The 27,240-nt window shown below is 39.1% G+C and overlaps 1 protein-coding gene across 4 annotated transcripts in view; it reads right to left on the reverse strand.

Moving 5' to 3' along the window:
• Positions 1–26,309, reverse strand: part of nf1b (neurofibromin 1b) — an 88,296-nt gene extending 61,987 nt beyond the window's left edge. For all 4 annotated transcript variants that reach the window (XM_051684782.1, XM_051684781.1, XM_051684780.1 and 1 more), the window contains exons 1-17: positions 26,004–26,309; positions 20,398–20,541; positions 20,091–20,174; positions 19,769–19,959; positions 19,403–19,509; positions 8,471–8,538; positions 7,461–7,536; positions 7,223–7,380; positions 5,568–5,741; positions 5,139–5,267; positions 4,973–5,047; positions 4,741–4,872; positions 3,410–3,460; positions 1,353–1,487; positions 883–996; positions 681–760; positions 444–567 (exon numbers count right to left, since the gene is read on the reverse strand). In XM_051684782.1, coding sequence (XP_051540742.1) covers positions 444–567; positions 681–760; positions 883–996; positions 1,353–1,487; positions 3,410–3,460; positions 4,741–4,872; positions 4,973–5,047; positions 5,139–5,267; positions 5,568–5,741; positions 7,223–7,380; positions 7,461–7,536; positions 8,471–8,538; positions 19,403–19,509; positions 19,769–19,959; positions 20,091–20,174; positions 20,398–20,541; positions 26,004–26,063 — 1,902 coding nt within the window. In that variant the 5' untranslated portion in view covers positions 26,064–26,309. The remainder of the gene's footprint in view (positions 1–443; positions 568–680; positions 761–882; positions 997–1,352; positions 1,488–3,409; positions 3,461–4,740; positions 4,873–4,972; positions 5,048–5,138; positions 5,268–5,567; positions 5,742–7,222; positions 7,381–7,460; positions 7,537–8,470; positions 8,539–19,402; positions 19,510–19,768; positions 19,960–20,090; positions 20,175–20,397; positions 20,542–26,003) is intronic.
• Between the last annotated feature and the right edge of the window lie 931 nt (positions 26,310–27,240).

Genomic DNA, 27,240 nt, shown 5'->3' on the forward strand with positions numbered 1-27,240 from the left:
GGAATATTCCTTTAAAGAGAAGAAACCTCTCGCATGGGTTTTACTCTGCTTACTATCATTCACTTTTAAGCACAGCAAGCTATCATCATGCAAAAACACTCTGCATGCAAAAACACTGCAAGAAGTTGCGTCTCTCAATTAATTTGAGAATTGCGTCTCCCATTAAAACAACCACCATTAAAAACATTAATGTTAGCAGTCAAATACACAAATTGACTAGTCAGTTGGACGAATGGTCGATTAGTCAATCACCGTGGCATATCCCTAGGCGGTATATACTGCCCAGTAAGAAGTGTGTTAGTACATTCATTTTGAAATTTGTACATGGCTCTGAAATTCTCTGTACACCATGTGCTTCATCTGCTAGGCAACATGGTTCTGATCTGGGAATCCACATATTTTACCCATAATCCCTTTGTGACTCTTCACGAGTGACGGCTCACCTTGTTCCTGAGGAGAAATTTGTTTCTGCAGATGAGAATCTCTCGTAGCCACTTTAGAATCTCTGTGCTGTTGACCAACTGATGACCAAATAACTTCTCACAGATGAAGCACAACACATGAGAACTGAAAAACAACAAACAATCAATCAGCCAATCAGAGTCTCCAGTCTGTCAGCAACAAATAACCATGATGTACTTCCTGAAACTGTGGAGTTCTTCTCCATTGTGATAATCTACCTGATATCCCAAAAAGTTTCCATTGAAGCATAAGGGTTCCATAGCTCGATGCTTTCAGGCTGATGTAAAACCAATAGAGCCTGAGAAAGAGACAGATTCTGATCAATAACTTGCGCACAAACCAAATAAACACAGTGATACTAGACTCACCACAGAGAAAGATTAACAGACAGAGAAAGATAGATAGAGTCGATGGTCTCACCTCCATGGCCTCCTGGGAAATGTCTCCCATGTTAGAAAGAGGCACAAGGTGCACCAGACCTGTGATAAGATCTGCTGTGCTGCTATGGACTTCCAAACCCTGTTTACCTGGATTCTGATTCACAAACACAAATGATACATTAATATACAGCAGGGTATGTTGTTTAACCCAAGAAGGAGAAAGTGAAACTTCCTCACCAAGAGCGTAGCCAGGAAATTACTTTTGGGTGGGCCTCAATAAAAATAGATGAGCCAAATTTTCGCCAATTTTTTTTCTCTCCAAATTTCCTTAGCAACAGAAAGGCGCCGCATTCAAACATTTTTTTTTTCACACTTTCAGAAAGGAGAGTTTATGCAGTTTTAAACTATTTTATAAATATATATTTGAAGTAAAATATAATCTGGGTCTAATTTGGGTGGGCCCAGACACACCCCGGCCCACCATTGGCTACGTCACTGCTCTTCACTCACATGAAGCATCAGTTTGGGATCTGCATGGATGAGTTTCACCAAAGCCAGCAGCAGATACTTATGACTCCTGGTGTCCAGATCAGTGGTTTTCTCTTTAAACTTCAGACTGCTCATTTTTTCCTTAAGTGTCAAACTCTGAGGAAGACAAAGTGAAAAAGAACTGAAAAAAATGTAAAACTCCATATACCATACTACTCATACTATTTTTGCAGTATGTATATCTGAGGCTGCACAATATGTATAAATTCTCTATGTATTCTTTTACATCATAAATACCCTGATGACCTACTGCATTAACCAAAATGTGCAATATAAAATCTGTATCACACAACGCAATGTACTCGACTTGACCTTCAATTTCAAGTGTGCAATATCAAGCGCAATTATTACCTCTACCGAATTATTATCTCTTCATTGACTTCATTAGACTGCTGAAAGACAAGACATTTTTCCATAAAATTGGTTGAAAAATGCAAAACAAGGGGCCTGGGTAGCTCAGTGGTAAAAAGACACTGGCTACCACCCCTGGGGTTAGCTAGTTCGCTAGTTTGAATCCCAGGGCGTGTTGAGTGACTCCAGCCAGGTCTCCTAAGCAACCAAATTGGCCCGGTTGCTAGGGAGGGTAGAGTCACATGGGGTAACCTCCTTGTGGTCGCTATAATGTGGTTCGTTCTCGGTGGGGCGCGTGGGGAGTTGAGCGTGGATGCCGCGGTGTAAGGCGTGAAGCCTCCGTGGCAACGTGCTCAACAAGCCACATGATAAGATGAGTGGATTGACGGTCTCAGACGCGGAGGCAGCTGGGATTCATCCTCCGCCACCCAGATTGAGGCGAATCACTACGCGACCATGAGGACTTAAAAGCGCATTAAGAATTGGGCATTCCCAAATTGGGTGAAAAATGGGGAAAAATCCCAGTTGCTGAATAAGTAAGGCAGTAAGGTCATGTGACAACAACGAGTGCATTTATATGCACACCAATTCGCTGAACTAACAAGAATTAGCTTTTTCAAAAAATCAGACAATGCAAGAAACCAGCATTTACATGAGCTTTGAAATCATCGGATTATTCTCTGCTTTTGATGTCAGAGCTTCATGCACACAACACTTGCACACACTGGGTAAACCGATAAGAATGCATGCAAAGGTGTTTACATGGCATGCAAAATCAGGGTAATGGGCAAATATCTACACGTGCTGATCGATTTTTGCTTAATCCATTAATATTTTTATTCGACTAAAAGACAATTATTTAAGGAGTTTACATGACCTTACACATTGTCGTGTAAGATTGTGTGTGTAAACACACTTAATGAAACATACAGTACTACCCTGATTTGGGCAAGCTGCAATTTTATAAATATTTTTTTACTCTGTGATGTTTAAATCGCCATTCTGATTGGTGCACTTCATTTACACATTGATGAGATCTCTCCAATCAGAATGCAGTGCACAAAAAAGGTACCAGCTAGAGAACAGAACAGAAATGAGGAAGGTGAAGAATGAAGAAAAGCAAAAAATAACCAACACTATCACCTATCATTTATGCAAAGACCATTTTCCCTCCTGAAATGTGTTTTTGAACTCTAATATGCATTTTTAACTGTAAAATGTGTGAAAATGGAAAACAAATAGCCAAAAATCAAAATCTCAATCTCAAAATCTATCAAAAAATAACAATGTGATGTACTTGTCCATTTGCACAGCCCTAGTATACAGTAAGCCAGTGCAAGCCCAAGCCTTTTGGGAGTCCTAAGTGAAACTTTATGTAGGGGCCCCCCATCGCGTGGGTTTGCATGGGTTACGTAACCCCCAAAATATCCCCCCACCCCTTAAGCCTTTCTCGCAGAGCAGTTTTGCTGTAAAAAAACAACATACAGTGAGTTAACTTTAAGGAAAATTTGTATTTATTACTTTTATAATGACAATAGTCCAATGGTATATAAGGTTTTAAATTTCAGTTACATAAGGCCAGTCTGCAGGGTCAGTTGGCAGTGCACTTGCAGGCTGTACATTACTGGGGTCTGCACTTGTGCCTACTTTAGCTAGCTGTACATTACCAGTGTCTGTGCTGGTGCTGCTGGTCTCACTGATGAACTTGAGAAATGTCCCTGAAGGCAGATAAAAACACAATTTGATTTTTCATTTAAAATGGGCTAACAGTGCAAAGTAATGATACCAGTTAAGTTTACATTAATGACATTGTTTTTGCATTTTATTTTGAATTTTTAATTAAGTCAAGTTTTACATAGTTAATTAAAAACAACAAAAGATGTGCCAAAGTTGAAAATATAGTTAGAATCATATACTGTTTATGAAACAATCTATAAACTAAGGGTTAGGGTTAACCCTAACCCTAACATCAAAATTTCAAACGTGAAACAATAAACAGAGTAAATGAATGCAGACTGACAGAATATTAAAAAAGAAAATAGTAACATGACAGTAAGACAAATGAACAATTAATTAAATAAAATCACATTTTGTTTGACATCTTAATACTTGCTGAAAATAACATTCTGTTAAAAAAAAATTAGCACCGCTGAATGCTTTTCCGAGCGCATTATTTCCTGGAAAACCTTCAAGATATCTTTCTCTCAAATAATCTGAAGTAAACATATGAGAATCCATCAATATTTCTTTAAATATGCAAACTTTGGACTAAAAGTTATAATGGATATTGTTTATTGAAGCATTGACATGACATATTCAGCAGAGCTTGCATGATTAAAGAAGCATGTGCTTCTTTATTACATTCTAAAACAAATAGGTATGTCGTGTTTGATTATGCATGCTTTGATGTGAACTTGTGACACAAATTAAGAAATTAATTGTGGCATGTGGCATTTCTGTTGTAAGACAATAGTCTAACATCGAAGCTGGAGACCTTTAGCATGAGCTTTCTAGTGATCTTGTAAAGATTAAATAATTGTAATTTAAAAATCGAAGTACATACATTCTTGCTTGATCGTTTCACATTCCTGTCACGTTTTTCCCCCCCTTTTTTCTGCTCCTGTTGGGTAGCTTCACTGTTTCAAAATCATATCCATGTCTATCTACAAAGTTACATATCTCATTACCTGGTGCTTGCCAAAAACAGAAATGAAATAATTCGTTATAATAAATGTGAAATTTGACAGAGTGGACATAACTTTTATATTTATATATAATAATTATATTCAGTTATGCATGTTAAATGAAACTTTTACCGTCATGGTTGTTTGCATGACAACAAATACGAGGCAAGGCCCTACGCAACTTGCGTAGTTTGCGTATAGGAAGGATCAGCTCTGCATTAAGCAGTTCACTAGTATTTTACTCCAAACCATCCCATTCTAGCACTAGATGGCACATTTACATTTTTTAAGTAAGTGTTTTGCGTGTGTCTTACCGGGGTCATACGGAGAGGGGCGTGACTGCTGCAGCCCTGTACGACTCGCCCCACAGTCTCTGCAAACATGAGACGCAGCTCTCCTGAGTAACAGTACACCGTATCGATCTTCGGCCACCAGTCCAGCGGAGACTACAACATGATGGAAGACACATAGAGGACATTAGGACACCCTGAAAGTGAATCAGACACTATTTCTCCGAGGTAAACTAAGGATGTCAGGAAGTCTTACATTAGTGATGATTCGGTGCAGAGAATTCACCAGCACAAAATGGAAGGTAGGGGGCGACAATGGGGCCAGACACACCTATAGCATGCAGAAAAAGAGAGTTGGTGAAAGCAAGCACAGTGCATTGTTTAGATCAGGGGATATCTTTGTGGGACAGTGATCCACACACCTTAAACTGCTGATTGTTGTGTGGGTTGATTCTGAAACAGGAGACGAAACAGTCGATCATCAAGTCCACGTCTGCACTCTGGCTTCCTGCGCCTCTGGAAAATGGCTTTCCTGGGTTAAAAAGCAGCCCCTAGAGTGAAGAAAAATATCACCTTGACACACTGAAGATTACTCTTTCGCCACCACCTGCTGGATTTCTCAAAGTGTTCATTTACATCGTAATCTAATCAGGAGTGAAACGAATCTAAAAAGGTCTCAGGCAGACGAGCCATGGCACCAGTGGTTACCATGGTGCTTATGTGGTCATGCAGGTTCAAGTCTAGCGCACATTTCCCAATTTCATTCCTCCACTCTCTACTTTCCATTCTTTACTGTCCAAAAATGAACTTAATAGATCCGAACTGCGTCTAAGAGCAGTGTCTGTCCATACCTTCAGGTCTACCACGATGGACTGCACCAGAACAAAGATGAAAGAGTGATCCTCCCAGTTAATGTAGGTGGACGCTTTACACAGTTTAACACAGGCGATGGCTGCGCTCTCCGTCAGCTGCTTGCTTCCGCCATGACCGCTCAGAGCTTTCCGCAGATTCTCCAAGAACAGCTTCTAGAGGATTAGACAGGACACACTTTAAAACACTTTACAGCCTATATAGTTTGGTTATTTTATAATGTTCCTCTCTCATAATTGTAAAATTAAAGGGGAGATTTCATGTAAAACTTTTGGAATAAAGAGTGTGATGTGGGCTACAATGTAAATATTCTGTAATTGATCATTTAATCATTTATGAAAACAAAGCTGCAAAATTAAGAACACTTCCTGGTTATGGTGTCAGAACTTTCAGCACATTCATTTTTGACTTATTGCATTTACATTTCAATGCCTATTAAGTATTCAGCACTTTAGCAGGGCCAGTAACACATAGAAGCGTTAAAGGAGTAGTTCACCCAAATATGAAAATTCTCTCATCATTTACTCAACCTCATGCAATCCCAGATGTGCACGATTTTCTTCTTCTGAACACAAATGAAGATTTTTAGAAGAATATCTAAGCTCTGTTGGTCCATACAATGCAAGTGAATGGCAGCCAAAACTTTGAAGCTCAAAAAGTACATAAAGGCAGCATAAAAGTAATCCATACGACTCCAGTGGTTTAATCCATTTCTTCAGAAGTGATATTATAGATGTGGGTAAGAAACAGATCAATATTTAAGTCCTTTTTTACTATAAATTCTCCTCCCTGCCCAGTAGGTGGCAATAAGGACAAAGATTGCAAATAGCCAAAAACAAAAGAAAAATTTTAGGAGAGAAGAGGGCTTGAGAGGGCTGTTTGAAAGTGAAGAGCTATAGTAAAAAAAGACTTGTATATTAATCTGTTTCTCACCCACACTTATCACTTCTGAAGACATGGATTAAACCACTGGAGTCGTATGGATTATTTTTATGCTGCCTTTATGTGCTTTTTGAGCTTCACTTATAAAAATATTTGTGTTCAGCAGAAGAAAGAAAGTAATACACATTTGGGATGGCATGATGAGTAAATGATGAGAGAATTTTAATTTTTGGGTGAACTATTCCTTTTAAATGTACACCATCAATTCTCTGAATTTCACCATGTAATACTCAGAACTAAAGAGTCAGAAAGAGGGCGGAAAGTACAACTAAATTGTGACTGTTTTAGATGCAAGAAACCTTGACTGAAAAATGCCAGGGTACTTCAGGAACAAAAATAAAATGCTACAAAACAAAAATGTAGGATTTGGCCCCATTACAAAATGGATTACACAAAGATAACCCAAAAATAACCAACACTATCACCTATCATTTATGCAAAGACCATTTTCCCTCCTGAAATGTGTTTTTAAACTCTAATATGCATTTTTAACTGTAAAATGTGTGAAAATGGAAAACAAATAGCCAAAAATCAAAATCGCAATCTCAAAATCTATCAAAAAATAACAATGTGATGTACTTGTCCATTTGCACAGCCCTAGTATACAGTAAGCCATGTAATAGTATGTAATAGCATGTGAGACTTAGCTGTCCACACAGATAGATCGGTTGTGTGTGTGTATGTGTGTTCTTGCCTTGTTGTCTTTGGAGTCATCTGGCGTGTCTTTGGACATGTCTTGCATGATGTCAGGACAGAGGATGAGAAGGATGATCTGTAGGGGCCACACAGCTGCCTTCCTCTTCGTACTCTCAGCAAAACTATCCACAAGATCAAACAGCTTCTCTGCACAGTCTAAAACAGACACACACATACAGATTAAGTACAAAAATCCTCTCCAAAACATTTTTTTAATTTTTTTTTAGAGGACGCACCAGCCATGTCTGCCTGAGGTCTCTTATACAACATGGTGAACTCATCAGGATAATTCTCCACCCAGTTCCAAAATGCCTGAAAACAAAAGGAAAACAAATGAAACGCATTGTTTAAAAAGTTTATAACCGTCAAGCCAACAGTAGGAAGCAGTAGAGAGCATTCAATTAAAATGCCACAAATTATGATCATTTCTATACAAATGAAAATCCATGCAGGTGATCCCTGAGATTGTCATTTTCTAAATTTTTTTGATCCCCTTTTCTACCAGTTTGGAATGCCCAATTCCCACTACTTAGTAGGTCCTCGTGGTGGCGCGGTTACTCACCTCAATCCGGGTGGCGGAGGACAAGTCTCAGTTGCCTCAGCTTCTGAGACAGTCAATCCGCACATCTTATCACGTGGCTCACTGTGCACGACACTGCGGAGACTTCACATGTGGAGGCTCATGCTACTCTCTGCGATCCACGCATAACTTACCACGCGCCCCATTGAGAGCGAGAACCACTAATCGCAACCACGAGGAGGTTACCCCATGTGACTCTACCCTCCCTAGCAACCGGGCCAATTTGGTTGACTTAGGAGACCTGGCTGGAGTCACTCAGCACACCCTGGATTTGAACTCACGACTCCATGGGTGGTAGTCAGCGTCCATACTCACTGAGCTACCCAGGCCCCCTGAGATTATGTCATTAAAATTACAAAATATGACATATCTTATCTTTTAATAGAAACAAGTGTGACTGGTCCATTTTAGCCATGCTAAGGCACTGACAAAAGCCATGGGTATCAAGTGACAAGGGGTCAGATATAGAAATCAATATGTTTATTTTGGTTTTTAGCTAAGTAATGCTTTTGTTTTCTCCGTCACATGATTTTAAACTTCAGTTTTCTATTGTCACATCTGGCCAATCAAAACTAACTGTTAAGATGCTGAGCTCTCTTTGGCATCATGCTTTTTGTTCATTTCCCTTCTCCTAGTTTCCTTTCTGCAACACACACACACACTTACCTTCTCTAGATTATAGATGACGCTCAACTGGGCAGGCTTCTTCAAGGTTTTAAATTTAAATACAGTTTCTGCAGGTAGAAAAGACTTATTCTTAACACATTAATTAACAACCAAATTAAAACAAATGCACTGATTTAAAGGAATAGTTCACCCAAAAATGAAAATTTGTCTCATTTACTCACCCTCATGCCATCCAAGATATGTATGACTTTCTTTCTTCTGCTGAACACAAACAAAGATTTTTAGAAGAATATTTCAGTTCTGTTGGTCCTCACAATGCATGTGAATGGGTACCAAAATTCAGAAGCTCCAAAAGCACATAAATGCTGCATAAAAGTAATCCATACAGTAGATCTCTGGTGGTTAAATCCATGTCTTCGTGTGTCACGTGATGCTATGTGAGGATCGGACGTGTGAACGGCAAGCTCTGCACACTTTGCTAGTTTTAAAACTTTTAATGATATAAACTGGTGAGATTTGATACACTCTGTTCCATAACTGTTCTAGGAGGACAATATGTCAAAGAATTCAAAGCTTCAGGCTCTGGAGACATTAAAAGACACTTATGTGCTCAAGCTGATACCCCCAGAGCGGGCCACGAGCAAGGGAGTCGGATTTGGACGGAGAAATACGAGACATGCGGCGAGAGATGTTGGGCATGTCGGCAGTGCTGACGAAGGTCGTCGCTGACTTGGAGGATCTTGCTGTGATACGTCGATCGATCACTGTCATGGAGGTGAAGTTGTCTGAGATAGTTGCAAGAGTGGGGGATGTCGAGAAACGATTATCTGGAGTCATCGGAGAGGGAATTATCTGCTAATCTGCTGGCAACCAAGGTGGATTTGGAGCGTGTCTGGGAGAAATTGGAGGACATGGAGAACCATAGCCGGCAGAATAATGTCTGTATTGTCAGAATTCCTGAGGCCAAAGAGGGACAGGATATGGTGAAATTCCTGGATGGGCTCCTTCCGAATCTGCTCGACATAACAGGCCATAAGCTGGAAATGGAGCGAGCTCACAGGGTTCCGGCGCGGAGATCCGCAGAGGGAGACAGGCCCCGATCAATTCTGGCCAAATTTCTGAGATCATCCAATAAAGAGCTTCTGTTACGCGAGGCAAGAAGGAAGGCTTTCTTGGAAAAACTACAGCATTTTCTTGTTCCCAGACTTTGCAAATTCGACAAGAGAGAAACGTGACCGATTCAAGGAATGCAAGAAGCTTTTACTTCAATGGAAGGTTGCTTTTGCACTGATATTCCCAGCCAAATTGAGAATAGATACTAAGGAGGGCTGTAAAACATTCACATGCCCACAGCAAGCGATGTCTTTCACAAAGTCAATAGAGTAAGTCATTTTGTGGTACTCACGTTGCAGCCGAGTGGACCAGCCCACTGAACATTCACTTGACTGTTTGAGGAAACTGAGCGTTTTTTTTGTTTTGTTTTTTGTGCTGGTTCTGCCTAGCAGCTGGAGTTTATTTTGCAGAGTGGCACACCTTCGGGACAGTTTTGTGGATGAATCTATATGCTCTTTGAGTTTGTTCTGTCTATTGGCTGGAGTTTGTTTTATAGATTATCTTTTGCTGTGTTATTCTGTCTCACAAAATTTTTATAGAAACACCGGACTTGAGCAATCTGATGGCAAGGTTGTCGCGGGAGCTCTCGTAGGCGTGCATGGACTGTTTGAGTTTGGAGGGATGGATGCCAGTTGGTGCTGTCGTGCGCGGGGTTAATGTGCACATTTTTCTTTTTTCTGTTTGTTTTGTTCTGGGGGAAGTTCGGGTTTTAATGGTCACACCAATGTTGGAATGTGGTCTTTATATTCCCTTCCAACTCCACGAGTTCTCGTGCTTTGGACTTTTGGTGAATGAGGCATACTGTATGATCCGACCCCTAAGAACCGCTTTATGTGCCTCCCAAGCCACGCCTACAGAGGATACTGAGGATCAGTTGGTCTCCATATAGACATTGATTTCAGCCTTTAACATTTTTTGGAATTCAGGATTTTGCAAAAGGGATACATTAAAGCGCCAACTATATGCTTTATTTTTCTCCGTGTGTGGCAACACCTCTAAACTCACCAGGGCGTGATCTGAGACTAAAATGTTTCCAATTGAACAATCAACAACAGATAAAATGAGGGACTTAGATAAATAGACTTAAAAAATCTATTCTAGATTAAGTCTTATGGACTGATGAAAATGTATAGTCCCTACCAGATCAACCAGTTCAAAAGTCTCCAATGTAGCATCTGGACCAATCAGACACACAATTATTCATTATTTAATGAATAATCCAACAGACGTCTCAAGACCGTAAAAGCAAAGGGCCAAGTAGGCCCAAGCAGACTCCGAGATGTCTGCTCTCCCACTAATCATTATCAGTTTTTACTCCCCCTTTGCTGACACTGGTCCAGCAACTAGTGGACCTCAGAGACATTCCAGGTGGGGGAAGGTAGCCACATGCAAAAGCAAAGGAATGTGGCTGAGAAGAAACTCACTCCATTCCCCCATAGGAAAGACACATAAAGCCCATAAAACACACTTTTCTTCATTAATTTATAGACAAACTGTTCTATAAATGAACATGCATATCCACAGGACATTGTGTGTATGATTATTACTGTCTCATATAGTGTCTGTATACCGTTTTGTGCATGCTTTATGACAGAACCACTAGATAACGTAAAATTATTGGTATCATGCTTCCTATCAAATTAATCCTTGTGTGATGCCCTAAACATTGGAGTATAGCACCCCCTTATAGCATGCATTGTATGCTTGTTATATTAATCAGAGCATAAAGGGGCACAAACTGCTAGCTTACTCCAATCATACAAATGAGTCAGCTTCCAAACAAAGGAACTTTTCTGCTGGAAAATTGCACCTTTCTCATTGGTCAAGCCAAACTCGAGAGGAGTGACCTCCCTCAGGAGTTAAAGGGCACTGTCAGAGTGACCTCCCTCTCTCTCTCTCTCCTCCCTCTTCTCTTTCTCCCTTCTGTTCATGGTTGCTGCTTGTGTCAGATCGGAAACACCCGGTCCAACTGCAGGGTCACGGGCCGACAGGCCTTAACACATCAAGCCATGTGTAACTTCCTCGACCATAACGGAGTCAAACTAACACCGCAAGTTCATCATCATTTCTTCATTCAACATGGATAAATTGATTGCAACTTCAACACCATCGACTCAAGGAACCATCAAGACTTTTTCCTGAGACTGCATCCAGGCTCTCTCTCAACAGCAAAGGCATTGCAAGTATCATACAATTAACTAACTAAATCGAGGTTTAGTATAAGCTGTGAACCCCTTTGTTAACAAAGGTGCTTTGAAGTAAAAAACTGGTGGTTCTTTCAGATGGTTAAATGACTCTTGTCATAGCTTCTTTCCCCTGTTCTTTTCCGGTTTCATTCACTTTCATTTTTCCATTTCCCATGTACGCGTGATTTGTGTGTATGTGTTTGTTTAGATTAGTTATGTGTTCGTGATTTAGTTAAATAAAGCTTTTGTGTATATTCTTGCAAGTTGATTCCGGTCTGCTTGTACATCAACGTCAATTTAACGATTTGATCACAGCTACATGCTAAGAGTTCTTTTTCTGTGGCCACGAAAAATATACTTTCTGAGAGACTGATAGACGATCAATACTGAGTGTTCGCTGGACGAACAGATTAATTGATTGTAATATTAATTCAGCTACATCAAGTTAATTCTATTGACTGATCCAAATATTTATAATTAATTATAATGAGTTATGGTTAATTATTCATATTCCCCTTTTAAAGATAATTTGACAGTGGCATATTTTGATAAATACTCTCATACCAGCTTCAAAGCTGTACCTAAATATGTGTAATATTATTTTCAATAAGCCATGAGAATAATATTACTCCAATAATAGAATTAATCATAATTCCCTTATTAAAGCTAATTCCTTACAATAGAAATTGTGAGCGGATACAACGAGACGTTGTATTACGATGCTAATGGTGGAGAATTTTATTCAGACAAATAATCTAGTTATTTGTCATTTATCTGATTTATAATGGTGGTCGAATGCGGCCAAGATTCGTAAACAAATTAATTAATTATTTACATATAATTTCGCTACACCAAATATCTGTAAGACCAAGATTTTTACACATCCTGTGAAGCATCAATGTTGCTCTAGAGGGCTTGCACACTTTTGTTTCACTATGATCAAGGACTGAGTTCGTCAAAAGATTAAAGTCTCCTCCCAATATTATATCATGAGGGGGGCCAGCGGCTTGCAACATCCCTTCAAGATCTATAAAAAAGCCCTGATCATAAGCGTTAGGTGCGAATTATTAGCTAAAACAATAATGACTCTTCCTAATTTATCCATAATCTGTTTGAGACATTTGAATTGTAGATGCTTACTTATCAATGTAATGATTCCCCTGATCTTACTTGAGCCAGCACTAAAGAAAACATGTCGACCCCATATCTTCCCAAATTTTAAGTTTCCTGTGGGGAAAGATGTGTTTCTTGAAGAAACACTGTATCATATTTCTTATGTTTAAGAAAAGAAATAACCTTTCTTCTTTTTATGGGATGCCCCAACCCATTCACATTCCATGTGGAGAGAGACAATCCACTCATATTAACATCTGACATTTTGACATATTATAAAAAATTAATTGTGTGTCAAAAATAAAATTATAACGACCACATTCCAACATAAGTGCAACAATCAAACCCCAAACTTCCCCCCAAACAAAAAACACAGAAAAAAGAAAAACGTGCGCATTAACCCCGTGCACGACAGCGCCAACCGGCGTCCAACCCTCTAAACTCAAACAGTCCATGTACAGGGGGCCTAGGTAGCTCAGAGTGTAAAGATGCTGACTACCACCCCTGGAGTTCGTGAGTTTGAACCCCAGGGCGTGCTGAGTGAATCCAGCCAGGTCTCCTAAGCAACCAAATTGGCCCGGTTGCTAGGGAGGGTAGAGTCACATGGGGTAACCTCCTCGTGGTCGTTATAATGTGGTTCGCTCTTGGTGGGGCGCGTGGTGAGTTGTGCGTGGATGCTGCGGTGGATGGCGTGAAGCCTCCACACGCGCTATGTCTCCGAGGTAACGTGATCAACAAGCCACATGATAAGATGCGTGGGTTGACGGTCTCAGATGCTGAGGCAACTAAGATTCGTCCTCCGCCACCCGGATTGAGGCGAGGCACTACGCCACCACGAGGACTTAGAGCGCATTGGGAATTGGGCATTCCAAATTGGGGAGAAAAAGGGGAAGAAATAAAAAACATTAAAAAACAGTCCATGTACACCTACGAGAGCCCCCGCGACAACTTTGTCGTCAGATTGCTCAAGTTCGGTGCATCTATACAAATTTTGTGAGACAGAATTACACAGCAGAAAATAATCTATAAAACAAACTCCAGCCAATAGGAGGCATAAGCACAAAAAACGTGTAGATTCATCCACATAACTGTTCCGAAGGTGTGTTTCTCCACAAAACCATCTCCAGCCGCTAGGCGGAACCAGCACAAAAAGAAACAAAAAAGGCGCCCAGTTTCCTCGGACAGTCAAGTGAATGTTCAGTGAGTCAGGTCCACTCGGCTGTTACATGAGTGCAACAGATGCCTTAATCACTCCAATGTTTTACAAGAAATATTCCAAATAACAAATTCCAACCAATAGTAGGCATAAGCACAAAGAACGTGCAGATTCATCCACAAACTGTCCCCAAGGAGTGTTATCCCACAAACAAACTCCAGCCGGTAGGCGGAACCAGCACAAAAAGAAAAAAAAGAAGGCGCTCAGTTTCCTCGGACAGTCAAGTGAATATTCAGTGAGTCAGGCCCACTCGGCTGCATAGAGAGTATCAAACAATGTCCTACTCAATCCATTGACTTTATGAAGGACATCGCTTGCTGTGGGCATGTAAATATTTTGCGGCCATCCTTAGTATCTATTCTCAATTTGGACGGGAATATCAGTGCAAAAGCGAACTTCCGTTGATGCAAGAGCTTCTTGCATTCCTTGAATCGATCACGTTTCTCTCTTGTCGAATTCGAAGTCTGGGAACAAGAAAATGTTGTGGTTCTTCCAAGAAAGCCTTTACTCCTTGCCTCACGTAACACGAGATCTTTATCGGATGATCTCATAAATTTGGCCAGAATTGATCGGGTCCTGTATCCCTCCGCGGATCTCCGAGCTGTAACTCTGTGAGCTCGCTCGATTTCCATCTTATGGCCTGTTATGTCGAGCAGACTCGGGAAGAGCCCGTCTAGGAATTTCACCATATCTCGGCCTTCTTTGTCATCAGGAATTTCAACAATTCGGACGTTGTTTCGCCGGTTACGATTCTTAAGGTCTCCCAACTTTTCCCAGACATGCTCCAAGTCTGTCTTGGTTGCTAGCGGATTAGCAGCTAATTCCCTCTCCGATGACTCCAGATAATCGATCCGTTTCTCAACATCCAACACTCTTGTAACCATCTCAGATAATTTCGTCTCCATGGCAGTGATCGATCGACGTATTACAGCAAGATCCTCCAAGTCAGCAATGACCTTCACCAGCATTGCCGACGTGTTCAACAGTTGACGCTGAATCTCTTTCACCACACTGTCCAAACAGAGTCCCGGGCTTTTGGCCTGTTGCTCAGGGGCTTCAGCTTGAGCACATAAGTGTCTTTTATTGTCTCCAGGGTCCGAGGATTTTGAATTCTTTGACATATTGTCTTCCTAGAACAGTCAAGAATCAGAGTGTATCGAATCTCACCGGTTTATGACATAAAAAGTATTAAAACTAGCAAAGTGCGCAGAGCTCGCTGTTCACACATCCGACCCTCTCAGGCGCCACGAGACTCCAGCAGAATGTGATCTTTACAATCTTGTTTTTGACACACTATCTATTTTTTCTTATATGTCAAAGTGTCAAATGTTAATATGAGGGGATTGTCTCTCTCCATGTGGAATGTGAATGGGTTGGGGCACCCCATAAAAAGAAGGAAGGTTATTTCTCTTCTTAAGCGTAAGAAATATGATATAGTGTTTCTTCAAGAAATGCAAATTTCTCAGCAGGAAGCGGAAAAATTTGTAAAGATATGGGGTGGGCATTTTTTTTAATAGTGCTGGCTCAAGTAAGAGCAGGGGAGTCATTATACTGATAAGTAAACAACTACAATTTAAATGTCTCAACAGATTAAAGATAAATTAGGAAGAGTCATTATTGTTTTAGCTGAAATTCAGGGACAAAGTCTTATTTTGGATAATATTTATGCACCTAATGTGGATGATCAGGGATTTTATAGATCTTGATGGGATGTTGCAAGCCACTAGCACCCCTCATGATATAATACTGGGAGGAGACTTTAGTCCTTGATCATTGTGAAGGAAAAGTGTGCAAGCCCCCTAGAGCAACACTGATGCTTCACAGGATGTGTAAAAACATCCTGTTGGTCTTACAGATATTTGGAGACTTTTGAACCCATCTGGTAGGAACTATAATCTTTTTTCATCAGTCCATAAGATTTACTCTAGAATAGATTTTTTTTTTTTATAACTAAGTCCCTCATTTCATCTGTTGTTGATTGCTCAATTGGAAACATTTTAGTCTCAAATCATGCCCTGGTATGTTTAGAGGTGTTGCCTCATATGAAGAAAAGGAAATCATATTGTTGCCATTTTAATGTATCCCTTTTGCAAAATCCTGAATTCCAACAAATGCTAAAGACTGAAATCAATGTCTATATGGAGATCAACTGGTGCTCAGTATCCCCTGTGGGTGTGGCTTGGGAGGCACTTTTTGGCCTCATTCACCAAAAAATCCAAAGCACAAGAACTTGTGGAATTGGAAGGGAATATTAAAAGTGCAGAGGCAGAGCTGAAGCGCCAATTGTCATCTAATGGCCTCAGGGAATTGACCAGATTGAAATACAGATATAATTCTATTTTGTTGCGGAAGGTGGAGTTTTGGCTATTCAGGGCAAGACAGTCATACTTTGAGTCGGGGGACAAAGCAGGGAAGCTTCTGGCTAGATATATAAAACAGAGAGCGTCTTTTTCTACCATTCCCTCAGTGAAATCTTCTGGTGGTGAAATATTTACCTCAGCCATTGATATTAATAATGTTTTAAAGAATTCTCTTATCTTATCTTGATCTCTATAGTTCCACGTCTTCGTCTACTGAAGAGGATACTTTTGATGCAAAAACATTCTCTTGATTCTGAGATAACCTTGGAGGAGCTTTGTGAGGTAATTAAGGCCTTGCCTACAGGCAAGGCTCTGGGGCCAGATGGCTTTCCTGCTGAGTTTTTTAGATCTTATGATACAGAACTGACTCCAATTTTGCTAGAAGTTTATATGGAATCATTAAAGAATGGAAAGCTTCCGCCAACCGTGACGCAAGCCTGGATCAGTCTGATTCTTAAAAAGGACAAAAATCTAAGCGAGTGTAAGAGTTACTGTCCAATTTCCCTGATCCAGCTAGACATTAAAATATTGTCAAAAATTTTGGCTAACCGATTAATTTATGACATCTCTTATACATATAGATCAGGTGGGGTTTATCTGGGGCCGTAACTCTTCTTATAGCATTAGGCGTTTCATCTATATCATGTGGTCAGTGGCGAATGATCAGACTCCGGTTGCTGCCATCTCACTTGACGCCGAAAAGGCGTTTGATATGGTAGAATAGGATTATCTTTTAAAAAATTTGGAAATGAACGGGTTCGGGAATACTTTTATTGGGTGGATTAAGTTACTTTATAGACACCTGGTAGCTGCGGTTCAAACGAACTGATTAATTTCAGATTATTTTACTCTGGACAGGGGCAACGGCAGGGTTGCCCTCTTTCCCCCTTATTTTTCTGTCTTGCCCTGGAACCATTAGCAGCCACGATAAGAAAGAAGGATGATTTTTCAGGGGTGGTGGCGAGTGGCATGGTGCATAAACTTTTGCTTTATGCAGATATTTTATTATTGGTCTCCGACCCTGCTGGATCTATGCCATGCCTCCACAGAACTATTAATTCCTTTTCTAAGTTCTCACGATAGAGTGAATTGGTCTAAATCCGAAGCTTTGGTTCTGACAGTGTACTGCCGGTAACGGATTTTCAGCCGGGCGCCTTCCAGTGGCCCAAACAGGGCATTAAGTATTTGGGTATTTTATTCCCAACAAATTTGTGTGATTTGAGTTAATTTTGACTCTTTAATAAAAAGGTTTTCAAGCGATGTGGGTAGATGGGCTTCATTACATTTATCTATGACTGGGAAGGTTAATGTTATTAAAATTAATTGTATTCCAAAATTCAATTACCTGCTACAACCTCTCCCTATAGATGTCCCTCTCTCTTATTTCAAGCAATTGGATAGCATAGCGAAGTCCTTCATTTGGAATGGTTAACGTCCCAAATTACATTTCAATAAATTACATAGGCCGATTGACAAAGGTGGGCTAGGCCTACCCAAGATTTTGTTTTATTATTATGCATTCGGTCTCAGACATTTGGCTCATTGGTCGCTTCCACCTGAGAGAGCCCCTCCCTGGTTTTGTATTGAACAGGAATTTCTTGCCCCTATTTTGCCATTGCAAAGCCTTTCAATTAAACTAACCGAAGAAGTTAGGTTACATCCCGTTATCTCGCATTTGCACTCGGTATGGACAAAAGTGTCCAGAGTGTTTAATTCTGACATTTATTTAAATGTTGCCTCGAGCATATGGCTGAACCCAAAATGATGTATTAATAAGTCCCCTTTCTGCTGGTCAGAGTGGATTGTGAGGGAGGTTATTACGCTCGGTGACCTATATGAGAGGAGAGTGTTGAGATCCATTGAAAATAAGGTTCAACATTTTGGGATTCCCAGATCTCAGTTCTTTAGGTATTTACAGCTGGCCACCTGCTCTGTACTATTTTTGGGAGTAGCATACACCCCCCTAAAGTGGCAGATATTCTGGGAGTGGTGATTACTGCTTTTGGAAAAGGTCATGAGGCATCAGTGTATTACTCCCTGCTAATTCAGAGTCTGGGGGACGGAGCTTCAACTTCTCTCAAGAGATTATGGGAGAAAGATTTAAACTTGGTATTGGAGGAGGGAGTGTGTGCTAGGATTCTAAAAAATGTCAAGTCTACATCTAGAGATGCAAGGGTGTGCCTTATGCAATTTAAGATTTTACATCGATTCTATTGGACCCCCTCTAGATTGTATAGGCTTGGTCTTAAAGACACACCCACCTGCTGGCAATGCCAATCAGAAGATGGGAACACAACCCATGTTTTTTGGTGGTGTGTTAAGATCCAAGAATTTTGGTTGAGGGTTCAGAGTTTTATGTGTGACGTATTGGACACTCAATTTTCATTTTGGCCCCATGATGTTCGGGGGGAGGGGTTTAATTTATATAATTTGATTCCGTATATATGCTGTTTATTTAATTTGTGAATGGAATCAATAAAAAAAAATGTTATAAAAATTTTTAAAAATAAATCCATGTCTTCAGAAGCGTTATGACAAGTGTGGGTGAGAAACAAGTCAATATTTAAGTCCTTTTTTAGTTTAAATCTCCACTTTCACTTTCAGATTTTTCTTCTTTTGTTTTTGTCTATTTGCATGCTTCATGCATATCACCACCTACTGGGCAGGGAGGAGAATTTATAGATCTGTTTCATCAATCATATTGTTTCTGAAGACTTGGATTTAACAAGTGGAGACATATGGATTACTTTTATGTTGCCTTTATGTGCTTTTTGAGCTTCAAAGTTTTGAATTGCATTGAATGGACCTATAGAGCTGAAATATTCTTCTAAATACATTTGTGTTCAGCAGAAGAAATAATGTCATACACATCTGGGATGGCATGAGGGTGAGTAAATAATGAGAGAATTCTCATTTTTGGGTGAACTATCCCTTTAAACTCATAGTATTAGAGCTGCACTGGTTTAGTGTGAGTTTATCAAACCTTGCAGGAGTCCTTTGAGTTTACAACAGTCCACATTGATGTACTGAATGAGCTCGATGTCATGCACATCTACATTATCTTCAGAGCAGACTGTCAACTCCTGCAACCTGCAGAGAAAGAGACAGACAGACATCGGTTTGCAGAGGTCCTAAAGAAACAGTAGCAAAAGCAATCTGTTTCATTCAAATGATCAGAGAGAAGGTAAAAAAAATGGTAATGAAAATTAATTTATGACAGATTTTTGATGCCAGAGACCTTGATTGAAATTATAAATGGAATCGAACACTCTCAGCAAAGCAATGCACACCATCACTTATTCACTTTTTCATCCAATCACTCTCTCACTCTTTTGTTGAGCGTTTGTACCTGGTGGAGATGCGGCTGAAGACTGCGTTGAAGTTACTGCAGCTGAGAGAAAACAGAACCCCACAGGCAGATTCCCTAAGCTCGGCTGCATGCTGGTTTCCTTCACGGTACGTGTGGATGAAATGACAGATCTCAGGCAGTAACTGCTTCACAAGCATCGTCTCATCCAGACGCATACTGTCTTTTGGTTGCTGTAGTGAGAAAGACTGATTACACGCTTGAATGATTTTTCAGCAAGCCAAAACTTCTGAAGGGAAGGCCTTTTATAGTAAGTACACATTTAGCAGAGAGACATTCTAAAAGGACGGTATCTGTCATTCACCCCTGCCAAGCACTTCTCCAGTGTGTCCATGATGATCAGCTGGGACTGGTAGAGGTTCTTCTCTGCAGAATCTCCAAATATTCTCTGTAAGAAAGAGAAACTGCAAAATGAGACACGATGGCACAAAATGTGACACCATATAGTGTATATTAAACAACACTAATATGTTCTGCTGTGATTTTGTTGCTTTACACAGTATTTTGCTTTCAGCGAGAACAAAAAAAAACCTGAGGTGTTTCCTCAATTAATGAATTAAATCACTTAGAGTATATCTGAAAATCTCACACACAATCTAAGAAATACTCACCATGTTATTGACGTTCTTCAGGATATTGGTGAGTCCACTGATGACCAGAGAGAATTTGTACCTGGAGATGTTGATCAGACATTCCTTATTGTGCTCTGTGCTGATTTTAGTGTGAGTGTTCTGAATGCCAACTTTCACAGGAAGCTGAAAACGATAAACACACACAGTCCATTTGAATCCAGTGGAAGCTCCTGTGGTGAGTTTTGTGTTCAGATGCTCTTTTGAAGCCACTTAAAGGACACTAAACTCCCTCTGTTTTCCCAAGTATTTTTGAGTGAATTTTGAGTAAATATTGCGCAAAATAAGTGTTCTTTCAGCAGTTTTGTATATGTCCTATTTGCAATCATTGAACTGTATTTTATATCCATTATACATATACAATTATTACACAGCACTCTGAAATACTTGATTCTGATTGGTCAATGATACCATCTAGCGGTCTGATATCACTGAGTAACAACCGCACATCCGGGGATTAAGAATTATCAGACCGTTTATCTGGGTATTGCGAATTATCTTTCCATCTTCTCCGATCACCGTGCGATCTCTACAAGTAAGCTTAGCTAATAAAATAATTTCAAATCAAATCAAATCAATGTTTCATTTCCATTTGTTATTTTATTTGCCATGTAATAGGCTGGATATGAGCAGTCAGACGTTCATTTTCACAAAATAAACACCAACAAGACTCTGACGCAAACCAGAGATGGATTTCAACTGTTTAGCGATTTATTTCTTCTTACATAATTTCAACACAAATCAATATTTTATGTCCATTTATATATTTATTTGCTTAGCAGCCATGTAATAAGCGGGTAACGTACATCATTATATAGAAGCAGCCAGTTATTATCGCAAAATAAACCCCTTCAGGCGACACCCTGCCTGGGTTTATTTTGTGAACACAACTGGCTGACTGTACATTATCCCTTTCATATATATACTTTATATTAAGGTGACTTATAACTGTCATCTTTGATTTGCTTACTGGGGTTTGTAAGGCCAAATCCTGAGTAAAACTGCTTTAGAACAATATTTATTGTGAAATCACAGTAAAAATACATTTTAATTTAATTAAAAAACTCTCCTCAGGTTTTTTTATACAGACATTAATAGTAAAAATAAGACAATAAGAAGAAAAATATATATTTTTTAATTTCATGTTTTTGAAGATTATATTTTACAGATAATATTTTAATTATTTATTTTAGCTTTAGTGCAATGACAATATAAAAGCCAATGACCTCATTTTGCTACCATGTTATCTTTATAATATTACACTTATTATTTTTCTCACACAGTAAAATTTGGTCTTAACACATAAAAAGATAATGTAGCCTTTATATTTTAGGAACGGGTCCTTCGCAAGGATATTATCATTAGGGAAAACCCCTAGCCATTAAAAAATGAATAAAATATATTTCGTTCAACTACAAATAACAAACAACCCCAAACAAGAGCAGGTCTATTTTGACCAACTACAAACACCATCTCCAAGGGGTTTAAAGAGAAAGATATCCACACAAGGCAGGCTAATATGAGACCATTAAGGTTATTATTTTATCTTTGTTTGACGCAAAAATTAACATTTCAATTAATGAAAATTTACATCACATTTCAACAACAAAGAATTAACTTGTTTTGTTAAAACCCTGACACCACAGACAAACCAGCAACAACACTGAAGACATGGAGAATGTTGCTTTAAGTGCATGCCGACAAAAAAGTAAACGGAAGCAAATACTTGGTTTTAAAAAGCTAGTCTGAAAATTGCTGAAGTCAATCGGTAATACAAAATCCCATTTTGGGATTATCCTGAGTTTAGATGAGGTTTAGCATCAGAAAACAACCCTAATCTTCACTAAACTTCAATCAAAGTGCAATAATCCCAAAACGGCCCGTAAACCATCCTCAACCGGACCCTGCATAACGGCCCCCTCCACCGGCCCAAGCTGTTGTACAGACCGCCACTGAGGGTCTAAAAATGACACTGGTCAGTTTCCATTCACAGGACAAGCACTAAAGATAAAGGTCTGGTGTTACATGAGTATAGGAAATCAGCCCAGAGGCTGAAGAATCAACGTGGGTGGACCGGTTTTGTGTTTTATCGGAGCCTTTGAGTGAAAGCTTGTACCTTTAATTAACTTAGTTAAAGGGATAGTTCACCTAAAAACATTCTGCCGCCATTTACTCACCCTCATGTTGTTCTTTTTAAACCCATATGACATTCTGTCTTCTGTGGAACACATAAGAAGATGTTAAGCTGAATGGTAGCTTTAATCACCATTCACTTTCATTGTTTGGACAAAATATGCAATAAGAGTGAATGAGGCTGTCAGAACTTAACACTATGCCTAACATCTCCCTTTGTGTTCCACACAACAAGAAAAAAGTCATACAGGTTTGGAAAGACATGAGCAGGAGTCAATGACAGATTTTTAATTTTGGTTGAACAGTCCCTTTAAATGAGGTGTAACTTGATAAGAGAGAAAAAAAATGAAAAGTCAGACTAGTCCTTCTTACCTATACTCACCTATGTGACTAGATTAAACCTGTTCATGAATCTTTTGCCTGATGCTCACAAACCTTTGCTCTTAAAGGCAGTCGAATGTGATATAAAAACCACAGTGTCTTTGATGTTTTTTCTGTCAATGTTTCTTCAGTTTCCTGGTAAAACTTTAGTTAAAGGCCTCCAAACGTTTGACTAAATTTCTTCCAGAAAATTTAAGAATCTGTGTTGTTGAAAAAACAACAACTCACAGACACGTTTTTGCAGTTAAATCTTTGTGTGAAGAGGACAAATAACTGAATGAACTAGTTTGACCATTACCACAGAAACACACTTTCCTGACCCAGAAGATCCTGGTGACCCTTCTGTGAAACTCAGAACAGACTGATATCTCCTGTGGTAAACAATGGGTTACAATCAGAGCCAGACAGAATCTGCTGAGGTTTTGAAAAAAAAATTCACATTCTGTGGTATTTCATTTAAACTCAGTTAAAGGAACAGTCCAAAAATGAAAATTCTCTCATTATTTACTCACCCACGTGCCATCCCAGATGTGTATGACTTTCTTTCTTCTGCTGAACACAAAGATTTTTAAAAGAATATTTCAGCTCTGTTGGTCCATTGAATGCAAGTGAAAAGAGGTCAGAACTTTCAAGCTCCAAAAAGCATATAAAGGCAGCATAAAAGTAATTAATATGACTCCAGTATTTTAATCCATGTCTTCATAAGATATATGATAGGTGTGGGTGAGAAACAGATGAATATTTCAGTCCTTTTTTCCTATAATTCTCCTCCCTGCCCAGTAGATGTCAATATGCACGAAGAATGTGAATCGCCAAAAACAAACTGAGGATGTGGAAGTGAAAGTGTACATTCATAGTAATTAAGGACTTTAATTTCATATGGACTAATTGTATGCTACATTTATGTGTTTTTTGGAGCTTCAAAGTTCTAGCAACCATTCATTTGCACTGAATGGACCTACAAAGTCAAGATATTTTTCTAAAAATCTTTGTTTGTGTTCAGCAGAATAAAGAAAGTCATCCATATGTGGTATGGCATGAGGGTGAGTAAATGATAAGAGAGAGAATTTCATTTTTGAGTGAACAATTCCTTTAAATGTGTTAAATGAAGCTGAGAGGACTAAACTCTTATTGGTAGATTAAAATGCTCTCAGATCGGCCAAAACATTTCATGAACATACAGTGAACACAAGGAGAAGGAGACATGTAGAACACTGTGAATTACAGGCATTCCAATTCTGCAGATCTTTCTGCAGAGTTCTGAGGGCACAGATTCTGTCTGGTTATAATTTGTAAGCTATAACCAGTTTCATGGTGACATTTGCAGGTTAAACCAGTAGGATACACATTAAAGAGGGAGAGTCATCATTGCATAAACCTTGAAGGGACTTTAAAGGAATAGTTCATCCAAAAATGAAAGTTCTCTCATCATTTACTCACCCTCATGCCATCCCAGATGTGTATAATTTTCTTTCTTCTGCAGAACACAAATTAAGATTTTTAGAAAAATATCTCAGCTCTGTAAGTCCATACAATGCAAGTGAATGGTGACCAAAACTTTGAAACTCCAAAAAGCACATAAAGGCAGCATAAAAGTAATCAATACAACTCCAGTGCTTTAATCCATGTCTTTAGAAGCGACATGATAGGTGTGGGTAAGAAACAAATCTATATTTAAGTACTTTTTTTTTACTATTAATCTCGACCTTTGACCAGCCCCAACCAGTAGGTTAGCAATATGCATGGAAAATTGGAATTGCCAAAAAACAAAAGAAGGATGTGGAAGTGAAAGACTGATAGTAAAAAAGGGCTTACATGTTAATCTGTTTCTCACCCACACCTATCATATTGCTTCTGAAGACATGGATTAAACCACTGAGGTCATATAGATTATTTTATACTACCTTTATGTGCTTTTTGGAGCTTCAAAGTTCTGGTTACCACTCATTTGCATTCAATGGACCCAGAGAGCTGAGATATTCTTCAAAAAACCTTTGTGTTCTGCAGAAGAAAGTCATACACATCTGGGATGGCATGAGGGTGAGTAAATGATGAGAGAATTTTCATTTTTGAGTTAACTATTCCTTTAAAGGAACAGTTTGCCCATAAATGATCATTCTGTCATAATTTACTCACCCTCATGTTGTTCCAAGTTCATATGACTGTCATCCATGGAACACAAAAATGTTAGTTAGAATGTTCAGTCTCAGTCACCTTTCACTTTCCTTGTATGAAAAAAGATGCAATGTGATGCAAAGTGAATGGTGACTGAGGCCAACATGATGACAGAATTTTCATTTTTGGATTAACAATCCCTTTAACCCTAGATGTAACCCTAAAATGAGAGGACACAGATTGGTTGATAAGAATGTTGTTCCCCTGGACCAACAATGGATGTTGGATGTTGATGTCCTTCTTGGGTAAAATCATACTAAGTATGACAAAATGAATACTAATCTACTTCTATCTATGCATCACATACTGTACACCACCAGCTCTAACCCTAACCTTTCCCCAAAGGTCAAAAACCCATTGATATCAGAATCAGAATGAGCTTTATTGCCAAATGTTCTCAGGTACACAAGGCATTTTTTTGGTGATAGGAGAAACAAGTGCACACAGAACATTACAGTGAGACACATAACATAAAACAAGGTAAGAGTATAAATAGACATAGAAATAATAGGACATATAACAGAATGGTGGCGTATGTACATGTGCAAGTGGTAATGTACTATGTGCAAGGTAGGGGTATGTACAGTTATTGAATTAAATATGTGAATTTACATATGTACATGAGATATGTATTTACATTATTGCACTATGGGGGAGTGCATATGAATGTTGTTTCGAGATCTACAAAGGATGTTGATCCAGAAATATGTCCTGCTTGGGTAACTCTCATTTCTGTTGTGACTGCACCCTAACCAGTGCATTTAATATTGTTTTGGACATAAATATGACAGAAACAGAGGTGGATGCGCAGCTGTTGCATGGATGCACTGTGATCTGCGCGCAGGTCAGAGCGCATCCGTGCAGAAGAGATGTGCGGAGGTGTTTAGATGTGCTCTGACCTGCTCGTCGAATCGGCTGATGACGGCCTGGACCCACTCCACGGGCTTCTGCGCCGCCATGGCCGCTCACGCCTGCTCCTCCGCGGCCGCTGATGATGATGATGGTGATGAAGCGGGAGAGGAGAGGACGTCTTATCCGCCGTCTGCAACCCCTGCGGTCCTGGATACGTGCCGCGCTAAGGGCCGAATAACGGGCGGCTCGGTATTCGGACTACTCCGTGTCAGAAGCAGCAGCATGCCGCCATGATAGTGCCGGAAGTTTGAATCCTCCGATCCAGCAAAGCAACAGCAGCAGCAGCACAGCAGTGGTGCAGATGAGAAAGATGAGAGCAGGAGTGCGCATGCGCCCGCACAGAGAGCGCGTGTACGAGAGAGAGAGAGAGAGAGAGAGAGAGAGAGAGAGAGAGAGATTGAATGTTTATTTTATTTCATTTTATTTTAATGAATTTTATTTTACTCTATACTGTAGCCCTATGTTATTATTTATTAGTTTTATTATTATTATTATTATTATTATTATTATTATTTAGGCCACAATATAGGATAAATTGCACAAAAAAAATTCAAACAAAATTTAATAAATTAAACAATATTATTAACAACGTAATTCATATTTTATTCAATTTTTAGTCTATAATGTAGTCCTATGTTATTATTTTTGTTTTTATTGTTAATATTATTATTATCTTTTATTCAATTTAATTTTATTCTATATTGTTGTCCTATATTATTATTATGTATTACCATTACTGGCACCCTTTTTCTGTATGCAATCTATTTACTAGTCTACAATGCTTTCACAATACTGTACTGTACTGCAATGCAAGGTTCACTGAAGTGAAATAACATTGTGTGTTTATTAAATATTTCAGCTTTGCCCATGTTAAATGCTTTTTAACACGCTGATAAAGCTTCTTGAATCTTGTTAGAGAGGCATATTTTACATATGGATATTTGATATTATCTATTTATATTATTTCTTTTGTTATATTATTATAACTTATCAACTGCTTTATTTACAAAAAATAAATAAATAGGCTATTACTGAAATATATCTTCATATTGATATTTTTTAGCCAAAAAGATAACAATCCTTTTATATGGCCTGATATAAAATAGACTAAAATACTCCATGTAATAACACAGATGAGAATAGCACACATTCACTCATTTTCCTAAAAAAAAAAAAGCTGAAAGAAATTCAAAACAACCGAACCAGTGATTTTTACTCATGGTG

Source organism: Myxocyprinus asiaticus, chromosome 42, assembly GCF_019703515.2.
Source record: "Myxocyprinus asiaticus isolate MX2 ecotype Aquarium Trade chromosome 42, UBuf_Myxa_2, whole genome shotgun sequence".
NCBI lineage: Eukaryota > Metazoa > Chordata > Actinopteri > Cypriniformes > Catostomidae > Myxocyprinus > Myxocyprinus asiaticus.